General features: G+C 35.7%; 3 protein-coding genes across 3 annotated transcripts; 2 read left to right on the plus strand and 1 right to left on the minus strand.

Annotated features, from left to right (window-relative positions):
* The first annotated feature begins 376 nt into the window (after positions 1 to 376).
* ISA3 (isoamylase 3) lies at positions 377 to 5,568 on the plus strand. The gene is made up of 24 exons (NM_116971.6): positions 377 to 670; positions 742 to 790; positions 886 to 945; positions 1,026 to 1,180; positions 1,267 to 1,360; positions 1,447 to 1,683; positions 1,820 to 1,924; positions 2,130 to 2,234; positions 2,400 to 2,534; positions 2,651 to 2,737; positions 2,821 to 2,872; positions 2,993 to 3,056; positions 3,243 to 3,342; positions 3,435 to 3,535; positions 3,671 to 3,722; positions 3,807 to 3,869; positions 3,988 to 4,077; positions 4,154 to 4,226; positions 4,330 to 4,409; positions 4,492 to 4,596; positions 4,682 to 4,780; positions 4,857 to 4,918; positions 5,014 to 5,125; positions 5,197 to 5,568. Exons 1-24 carry the CDS (start codon positions 567 to 569, stop codon positions 5,305 to 5,307), a joined length of 2,295 nt encoding a protein of 764 aa, NP_192641.2. The 5' UTR covers positions 377 to 566; the 3' UTR covers positions 5,308 to 5,568.
* A 3,036-nt stretch (positions 5,569 to 8,604) lies between these two features.
* Positions 8,605 to 9,434, plus strand: AGP10 (arabinogalactan protein 10). Its single transcript, NM_116972.5, has one exon. It carries the CDS (start codon positions 8,717 to 8,719, stop codon positions 9,098 to 9,100), a length of 384 nt encoding a protein of 127 aa, NP_192642.1. The 5' UTR covers positions 8,605 to 8,716; the 3' UTR covers positions 9,101 to 9,434.
* On the minus strand, positions 8,757 to 9,093 carry AT4G09035 (uncharacterized protein; the record flags this gene model as incomplete). Its single annotated transcript, NM_001340609.1, is given in 2 exon segments — positions 8,757 to 8,855; positions 8,866 to 9,093. Coding segments are annotated over 2 exon segments (327 nt in total), but the record flags the coding sequence as incomplete, so codon positions are not given.
* Positions 9,435 to 10,844: the final 1,410 nt, after the last annotated feature.

Genomic DNA, 10,844 nt, shown 5'->3' on the forward strand with positions numbered 1-10,844 from the left:
AAATTTTACGCGAAAATTCGGGTATCGCTTCTAAAATAGGGCCTAAAAATCTATATCCGAACCGACCTAAACCTGATTAGACCCGAACCGAAATCGAACCGATATTTTAAATTTATCCTTTTAGATCCTAAACTTTTTTACCCAAAGGACCTGTACCCGATCGAGTTTTATCTGAACCCGACCCGCTTACTCGAATGTCCACCTCTACGAGTGAGACATGAAACCCTCTCTTCCACTCCGAGTCTTTCCTCTCAATTGAATCCGAGATAAACCGGTTTAATCTCCAAACCAATCCCATATTCTTGTACCAAATGTTGGTTTGCTTCTTCGTACAAGAAGATATTTTCCGGGAAAATGACAAACAGAGAAAATCTCCAGAAAACAATGAAAGCTATACACAAAAACTCGCGCTTCCGTTCACGTGGCAATCACTTCCAATGAACGATTCTCCTTCGTTTCTCCCAAAGTCCCATCACAATCAAAAACCTTCTCTCCGAGAATCTCACTCACTACAAAGAGTAAGATTCGATTCAAAAACAAACTCCGATCGTTGAAGCAACGAAGATATGCTTACTTCACCTTCTTCTTCTTCTACATATGATCCATTCTCTTCCAATTTCTCTCCGTCGCTCACTAATGCCTTCTCTAGTAGCTTCACCATTCCCATGGGGTTAGTCAATTTCACTCTATCTTCCTCTTCGAAATTTGAGTTCTGATTCTGAATTTGTTTGGTATTCGTAGATTGAAATTGAGTAGGAGAGTCACCAGAGCTCGGATCTTCTCTCGTAAGGCACGTCTTCTTCGTAATCCCTAATCTCGTTCATGTTCTTAAGTTTACATTCCAAAAACCGAATTAGACGATCTTCATTGTTTCATCGTAGGTAGATTAAGGATCGTTCAACACTTAAGGTCACTTGTCGTCGCGCACACGAACGTGTGGTTGAGGTAAATCTCTTGGTTTAGTTTTTTGCTCTTTAGCGGATTTTGAATTGTGTGATAAGTGCTTCTTCTGTGTAATTTTCTAGGAAGAAGCATCTACAATGACGGAGACGAAATTGTTTAAAGTTTCTTCTGGTGAGGTATCTCCTCTTGGTGTGTCACAAGTCGATAAGGGAATCAATTTTGCTTTGTTTTCTCAGAATGCTACTTCTGTCACACTCTGCTTATCACTATCCCAGAGGTATATAACAAGTAGGTTTGAAGTTTGTTTTTGTTTTGCTTGCTTAATCTGTGATGCTAATGTTCTTTGGTGATATGTTGTTCTAGTGGTAAGGATGATACGGATGATGATGGTATGATAGAGTTGGTTTTGGATCCCAGTGTAAACAAGACTGGAGATACTTGGCACATTTGTGTTGAGGTAGTCTCATACACTGAGGAACTTCTTTAGACAGATTTATCTTTTTGAGTTCTCATTTGCTGTGAAATTTTCTTACATTTTGATAGGATTTGCCTCTCAATAATGTTCTCTATGGTTACCGTGTTGATGGTCCTGGAGAATGGCAACAAGGGCATCGGTTTGATCGTAGTATTTTGCTTTTGGATCCCTATGCTAAGCTAGTTAAAGGTCATAGTTCTTTTGGAGATAGTAGTCAGAAGTTTGCTCAATTTTATGGAACTTATGACTTTGAGAGCTCGCCATTTGACTGGGGAGATGACTACAAGTTTCCTAACATACCTGAGGTAAAAATTGCATTTGTTTCCTTCAGCTAGTTGTTGCACGATTCCGACTTTGAATATGGAATTTGTATTCCTGCAGCATTTATGGTTTCTCCCTTATTTTGTTTCAGTTTTGTAATCAGCTGCTACTGTTTTGCAGAAGGATCTTGTTATTTATGAAATGAATGTTCGTGCTTTTACTGCTGATGAATCCAGTGGGATGGACCCAGCTATAGGAGGCAGTTACCTCGGTTTCATTGAGAAGGTGATTGTATTCTACTTAAAACATATGTGTTGAGATGCTGAAATTACTGCACATTCATGCTTACTGCACAAGGGTTGTTAGCAGGAGTCATTTACCAAAAACGTTAAAAGTGTGAAAAAGCTTATTATGATAGATATTGAGGATACATCTGCCTGTATATGTACAAAGCTTCTTTTATAGCTCACTCTCTTTTTTTTTTCTTAAGATCCCACACCTTCAAGATCTGGGTATAAATGCAGTGGAATTATTGCCAGTGTTTGAGTTTGATGAACTGGAGCTTCAGAGGCGTTCTAACCCTAGGGATCACATGGTAATCACGAATCAGCAATTTACATTTCTGTGTGCTTATAATATTTCTTGCAGGTCTTATCGCAATGGTAGCTATAAAATTCTTCCCTTTTCAATTTAACTTGAGTCTCCATGAATGGAAGTTTCAGTGCTTCCCATACCTGAAAGAGATTTTTCTTTTTACTAGGTTAACACATGGGGTTACTCGACAGTTAACTTTTTTGCTCCGATGAGCCGATATGCTAGTGGTGAGGGAGACCCTATTAAAGCTTCGAAAGAGTTTAAAGAAATGGTCAAAGCCTTGCATTCTGCTGGTATAGAGGTAGCAATTCCCTTGTATTGCTCCGTTTTCTTGGGGTCGATGCAGTTTGTTCCTTGTTGAACTTTTTATTGTAATTGATTATTCTTCAGAAGTATTCTTACAAGTTTTCTCTGCAGGTCATTTTGGACGTAGTTTATAATCACACCAACGAAGCAGATGACAAATACCCTTATACCACTTCATTTCGTGGCATAGACAACAAGGTGAGTCATAAGAGGATTAACATTCATGTCGGTTTATTTATTTTCTTATCTTAAAACTCTAAACAGTGAGATCTATTATGCAGGTTTATTACATGCTTGATCCAAACAACCAACTGCTTAACTTTTCTGGCTGTGGTAATTTAAAGTTTATATTGCAGACTTTACTTTTCAAAAATTCCGTACTTGAAATGAAAGTTTGGTTTACAGTTTGCTGTAGTATGTGTGCTCAACGTTTCTTTTGCTTTCTGTCTCCAGGGAATACACTGAACTGTAACCATCCAGTTGTTATGGAACTCATACTTGATAGCTTAAGGCACTGGTATGGACAAAATCTATGTTAGCAGCCACTGTAACTAATTGGACCAAATATCTTGCAGTTTATCCTGGACATGACACTGATATGAAAGAATTGCTTGTTGATTTTTCTATCTTCTTGACAGTCATTGTGGTTACTTCACATAGTTAATCATTCTGGTTCTGCTTTCTTCTCTTTACTTAACCGCAGGGTCACTGAATATCACGTGGATGGTTTCCGGTTTGATCTTGCTAGTGTGCTTTGCCGAGCAACAGATGGATCTCCACTCAGTGCTCCCCCACTGATAAGGGTAGGTTTTAATGCATTGTGCTTGCATATTCAGAAAATAAAATAGAAAATCTTGTGCCATAATGTTCATTTTGTAATTTCTTATTGAATCAGGCAATTGCCAAGGATTCTGTTCTGTCAAGATGTAAAATAATTGCAGAGCCTTGGGATTGTGGAGGATTATATCTAGTCGGGAAGTTTCCAAATTGGGATAGGTAACCGTTTTAGCTTCATAACTAGCTTAAGTTGATGACTCCCAATAGTACTATACATTGTAGTTCCTTCCAAAGTTCTGTGGTTATTAACTTTGTGTAACTGGTATGGCTACTGGTGGATTTTTCCCAAGTCAGGTGGGCTGAGTGGAATGGGATGTACCGGGATGATGTTAGAAGATTTATCAAGGTATTCAACATTGGAGTCTTTTTCACCTGATCTTTGGAAAGGCATGACTTATTGCAGATGCACTCTAATCTTCCACATTGTTAGGGTGACAGTGGCATGAAAGGAAGCTTTGCTACTCGGGTTTCTGGATCTTCCGATCTTTACCAGGTTATTATATTTTGTATTCATTCTGAACTTTATTCAGTGAACACTTAGATGCATTAACTGCAGTAGAATCCAAGTAGGTTTAATGATATCATCGCACTTTCCCTCTTCTCTTATATAGGTTAACCAGAGGAAGCCTTACCATGGTGTAAATTTTGTGATCGCACATGATGGATTCACATTGCGAGATCTTGTATCGTACAACTTTAAGGTACTTTTTGATTTCCAATGTATTGATTTTAAAACATGAATGAGTCAGCGCTTTATGTATCTCTTCTGTATGATAGCACAATGAGGCCAATGGAGAAGGAGGAAATGATGGATGTAATGACAATCATAGCTGGAACTGTGGTTTTGAAGGTACAATTAAAAGAGTCTCGCTTCACAATATTCAAGCATTGATCGTTTCTCTGTATAATATTCTTATTACAGCATTCAAGTTTAATAATCTGTTTATTGACAGGGGAAACTGGTGATGCTCACATCAAATCTTTACGTACTCGGCAAATGAAGAACTTTCATTTAGCTTTGATGATTTCTCAGGTGCGTATTTGCCAACATACACTCGTTTAAATACTGTCTAAAATTCTAAATGCATATGAAACCGATGGTGATCAATGATCAGGGAACACCAATGATGCTAATGGGAGACGAATATGGACATACACGGTATGGTAACAACAATAGCTACGGACATGATACCTCCCTTAACAATTTCCAGTGGAAAGAGGCAAGTCTTACGCCTCGCGTTTTGTCTTCCCTGTTTACTACGGATTCCTCCATGAACTGAAATCATTTTTTCTTATTAAATCCAGCTCGACGCAAAGAAGCAGAACCATTTCAGGTTTTTCTCGGAGGTGATCAAGTTCCGACATTCACACCATGTACTCAAGCATGAAAATTTCCTCACCCAAGTAACTAACTTCCTCTTGGTTTCATCTATTCCTTGGATTTTTGAGTGCTACTCTAATTTTCAATGATTGTCTAAAGGGTGAGATTACATGGCATGAAGATAATTGGGACAACAGTGAGAGCAAGTTCCTAGCTTTCACGTAAGACACAAAAGTCCCAAAGTTTCTTACCTAACTGTGTTATAGTACTCTACAGAGTTATCAGATTTCAGATTAATAAGTGACTCTTCTTGCAGTCTCCATGACGGTATAGGTGGCCGTGACATCTATGTGGCATTCAACGCCCACGACTACTTTGTCAAGGCTCTGATTCCACAGCCACCACCGGGAAAACAATGGTTCCGTGTGGTCAGTCTTTCTTTCTTTTGTCTTCTTTGGTTCTCTAATTCTATGACTGATTCAATGTCATGTTTCCGCAGGCTGACACAAACCTCGAGTCGCCGGATGATTTTGTGAGGGAAGGTGTGGCCGGTGTGGCTGATACCTACAATGTGGCCCCATTCTCTTCAATCCTTCTCCAGTCCAAGTAAGATAAGCACTCACACGATAACGCACGGTAGAGGAAAAATAAGGTTTATGAGTTATGAGTAAAAAAGATCCATGACTCCATGAGTCTCTTGTAAAAGTTGATTACATGTAAAATAATAAAATGTACGACATTTCCAATCACAAATAAAGATATATTTAGAGCAATGGTACATTTTTTTCTAATCATGGAAATACGAAATATATGTAGTGATATTATTAACTTAATTTTAGTTAAATGTATTATCTATATAATGTAAAAGTGGATAATCTGGCGCGAAGAGTTTTTACCCATCCACATCCTATCAACTATGTCAACAATGTCCTTCAACATTGGCTTATTTGAGTCAATTTAGTATTTTAGTATAAATGTCTGACAAAAATAAAAAAAATCATGTAAAATTTGATAATCTAAATAAATATCATAAATCTTAATGATTTTGGGTTTTACAACCCTTACTTCATAATCGAGTTTAAATAGTCCATAGTATTTGATCTGCAAGATTTAGTACATTTGACATTATCGAAAAACACATTTCAACAGAATTTTGAATTTATTCAAGCTTCAAACCATATCCTCCACAAAATGTGATAAAATTTGTCAAAATTTTTTATATAGGATTTGTTTTTATAACAAATTGTGAATAATAATAAAAGAAGTCACCCCATTTCTGTCTTTCAACTTAAGGTGACTCACCACCTACTTACCACATTGATATTGTCATCTTCGAAGAATCCAAACTATTTTTTCTTCTAATCCAAACCTTTTCTTATTGTTAGTAAACAATTCAAGATCGTTCTAAACTCAAGAGAATCCGAGGTTCCAATTATTGAAACGTTACGTTAAAACGTAAAATAATACTCCAAAAAAATCCATTTTTAAAACGAATAATGAAAAGAGATGCTTCGATCGTAGAGTCAAAAAGTTAAATAAATATAAGAATTTACAAGACGAATGGAAAACACAACCGCGTGTTAGTCACTAATCATAATGATAAGTGAAAGTTTAGGTCACATTAATTAATTTTAAAATTTGATTAATCTTTGAAACCTTTTAATTCACGTGGTTAGGGCAGGCTTTGGCAACAACGCGTAGTTGGTGTTGGGTCGGTGGTCGACGACCTAGCCAAATCCATGGCTCATATTTTTATCTCCATTTGTTTCCATAGTTGTTTTAATGATACGTGTACGTATCACTTATCAGATGAAAATAATTAATTACCTCGACTTTCCTAATCATATCTACGTTTCCACAATAACAGTCTTCAAACAAATCCATTAGAGTATGCAATTTAGGAGTGTCAAAATAAGTCAACATTCATGGATTACTCGAACTCGTCAATAATGTTAATTGGTTTAAGTAAAAATATTTTACCCATATATATAAAGGAGTTTTAATAGATTAAAACTAATAGGATTATAAGTTTAATGGGCAAAACTTATTAGAGTCATGGGTTATCCATAGGTTTTACTGTTTCAAAATTATATTTCAGTATTGATTCTCGTGTTCTTAACAAACAGCGGAGTCGACTTTTTCCTAAGCATGTTCAAGCTTTACTTTGTACTAGATCTCCCAAACCCATCCATTAAACACTCGAATCTATATGAATTTAGGTCGGGTTGGGTCAGATTGGTTTACCCATTTTGACATTTTTAATATGCATGTAAGAAAAGGTTTGGAGCAAGTTGGGTGGTTACGGCTATCAAGTAGTTTACTGAAATTCCAAATTATTTACTTTATCACTTACTTCAGTAGATTTTTTCGTTTAACAACTTACCAATAGCAGAATAATTGACATAGTATTGATAATTGTAGGTGTAAGATATAGACAAAAATATGTTGGCAGGTTTATCAACAACAAAAATTCAATTTCACATTGTAATTTTTTTTTTAATGCAAAACTTTTTGCCAACAAAAATTATGCCCAAAAGAAGGAAAAAAATTATACATAGTGTACATTTCTTGTCGGGAAAAATGTCATTTAATCTCCCAACTTTTAAAAAATGGTCATTTTATATATCAACTTCGTATGTGGCCGTTTAAAACATGAACTAAACGTTGACTAATTTTTAAAACATGATCTTTCGTTGACCAGGCCAAAATAGACATGCCGTTATCAGTCATTAACGGAATTTCTAACGTCCGTTATCATCCGTTAACTTTATTAGTCAAGTTTCAAATTGTGGTCATTTTAAACATCAACTTTTTATGTGGCCATTTAAAACATGAACTAAACGTTGACTACCATTTAAGACATGAAAAATTTGTTGACCAAGCCAAAATAGACATGTCTTTATCAGTAGAACCTAGAAACCGTTAATGACTGTTAATCTGTCCAAAACAACGTCGTTTGAGAATAATCGAAAGAACATAAAGATTTTTCCCATATAAAATCTCCATATCAAAAAGTTTTAAGCAGAACCCATAGTTTGATATAGAGATAATCACAGTGCCAGTAATTGGAAGCAAATAAAAGTGTTTTCGTTTATATATTTGTTTTAAATTTTAAAAGGAATCATGGAAGCAAATTGAAGACTCATTATAAGATTGTTCGTCTTGTTTGAGCGGTTGTAGAAATAGATTTGGGGAACTGGAGTTTCATTTAGAAAACAATCCTGATTTTCTTTTGGTTATTCTCAAAACAAAGTCGTTTTAGGGATACTAATAGAGTCGTTAACAAGTGATAATGAATGTTATAAGTTCTTTTAATGAATGATGACAACATGTTTATTTTGGCTTGGTCATCGAATTTCTCATGTTTTAAATGGTAGTCAACGCTTAGTTCATGTTTAAAATGGCCACATATAAAGTCGATGTTTAAAATGACCACAATTTAAAACTTGACTAATAAAGTCGTTAACGGATGATAACGAACGTTAAAAGTTCCGTTAATGACTGATAGCGGCATGTCTATTTTGGCCTGGTCAACGAATAATCATGTTTTAAAATTTAATCAACGTTTAGTTCATGTTTTAAACGGCCGCATACGAAGTTGATGTATAAAATGGCCATTTTTAAAAAGTTGAGGGATTAATTGACATTTTTTCCATTTCTTGGCTCCTTTTCTCTAACGTACATTTATCAGTTCATCATCCAAAAATTCAAAATTTTCGAACACATGTTTGGATATGAAACAAAATTCGATTTGTCTTTATGTTGCTTTCATATAGAAAAGTGCAAAACTTTGTTAGAGCTCATGTAACTTCTTAATTTTAAAAAACAAAACAAATCAGATCCAAAGTGTAATAAAGAGAAACTCTAGGGACTTCTTTATAAATAAAACAAAAAACATTTACACGTCTTCGTGTAATTTCGAAGAAACATCGATTCTCTTCTCTTATATAAACCCTCTTCGTCTCCTCCTCCTCTCTGCTCGAAACAAGATCCTTCACTTCTCTCAAACTACGAAAACTATGGCTTCAAAATCCGTCGTCGTTTTGCTCTTCCTCGCTCTCATAGCTTCATCAGCCATAGCTCAAGCTCCAGGACCAGCTCCAACAAGATCTCCTCTTCCATCTCCTGCTCAACCTCCAAGAACCGCCGCACCAACTCCTTCAATCACACCAACTCCAACTCCAACACCATCCGCTACTCCCACGGCGGCTCCAGTTTCTCCTCCGGCTGGTTCACCACTTCCCTCCTCCGCTTCACCACCCGCTCCTCCAACTTCTCTCACTCCTGATGGTGCACCTGTCGCTGGTCCGACTGGATCCACTCCCGTCGATAACAACAACGCCGCCACTCTCGCTGCTGGATCTTTAGCCGGATTTGTATTCGTCGCTTCTTTGTTACTGTAATTTGGTTATATTTTAGAATCATCTATTGAGATAGTGTTTTTCTATTTAAGGATTTTTTTGTTCGTGTTATTTTTAATCTTTGGTTTTATGTTGTATTAAGAATTGAGTTAGCGTTTGGACGATAGAATTAAATCATTAATCATATGTGTTTTTTATTATAGTCTTTAGTAAACACTTTCTGGTATATCGTTAGTTTAATCGGTAAAGATTCTATACGAAGTTTAAAGATCGTCGGTTTGTGACGTTTACTACAAAACTAATATTATATGTTTCGGATTTGGGAGGATTACATGTTTTAGTTCAAAAAATTTTGGTATTAAAAAGAAGAAAGAAGAGAAATTCTTATCACTAATGTTTTATTATGGTATTTCAAAGTCCGTATGGATTTGAATTAATTGATTTAGTGAAGCCTTGTGGAATTCGAAATGGGTGGGGTTAAGTGGTTAGTGAAATAGAAGGTGATTAGTGATGACTGATGAGGTCAGCAAACGTGTGCGTGTGTAAAGACACGTGTCGACGTATATAAGAACGGTGAATTTGTCGTTTTATTGGTAGTGGCGAAAAAACAGCTGTTTGGTTTTCTGTCTGATTCTTCATCTCTTTTTTTTACACTTTTATTTGAGCTAAACGATATAAATGAGATTGGATAACGAAGATTGAAAAGTATGTAATATTAACGAGACTAATGGCGTTTAGAATTGAAAAATCGAATTAAAAAAGTCTTTGGTTTGGTGAGAAAGGTAAGAGTAGGTTTTGTCACGTGGAGACAGCTGTAAGAATACATATAAAGCATTTTTCAGGATTCTTTCATTGGCTCAGCCATGTGGGCTTTCCTACGTATTATATTTATAGTAACCATTTTAGGTTAAAGGTGGCGTGACAAAATATTATACTCAATACTATAAGTTACTTAAAATTATGAAAAAGTTTAATTAAATCAATGCGTTTGCTATAAAAGTTAGACGAAGAAGATATACTATCGTTTTTTTGTTAACATAAATCGAAAAGAACTCTCAAGTCTTTTTAGGTTTTTGCACAAAAGGAGGATAAAGAGAAAAAAAGGTAAAAAGAAAGTTGAAGAAATTGTTCCTTTTTAAAGGGAAAGGCTGGAGAGCATTTGCATTCATTAGCTGTGAATTCTGATTCATTTTCATTCCCTCCTTAATATTCCAACTCAACGAAAATGAAAAGTAGCCACAATTTGTCCTTTTTCATATACCAATGTCATTTATTCTTTAGCCATTAATAACCTTTAAAACGTACCACATAAAATTTTATATATAAAGAAAAAGAATGGAAGACAAAGTACAAGAAGCCTTTTTTGAATTAGTACTTTAGTACCAAATGCTCGAGGTGATATCTAACTGAACCATAGTGTTGTTGCCGCGCGAAAAGGACAAAGTCTCAAGCAAGAAATCTAACGGAATGCATGATCTTTATTGGCGACACTTCTGGTATTTTTGTTTCACACTGTTCAGACCTGATTTCTATCTTTAACAATCAAGACGATTGACCGACATTCGCAGTGGAATTAGCTTCCTATCGATCTTTAGTTTGTTTTTTCTCTTTTTTCCATATTAGATTTTTTTCACGTATTTCTAATACTCGAGCAGATTGTTTAGCTAAAAACGCTCAGGCTCGAAATAGTCTTTTTCCCCATATAAGCACATCGGTTCCTAAATGGCTCTCTCTAGCGGATAGTTTCTTCCCGATAACTTAATATAAAAGGTGTGTGGAGAAAAAG

This window comes from Arabidopsis thaliana, chromosome 4 (assembly GCF_000001735.4).
Source record: "Arabidopsis thaliana chromosome 4, partial sequence".
Classification (NCBI taxonomy): Eukaryota; Viridiplantae; Streptophyta; class Magnoliopsida; order Brassicales; family Brassicaceae; genus Arabidopsis; species Arabidopsis thaliana.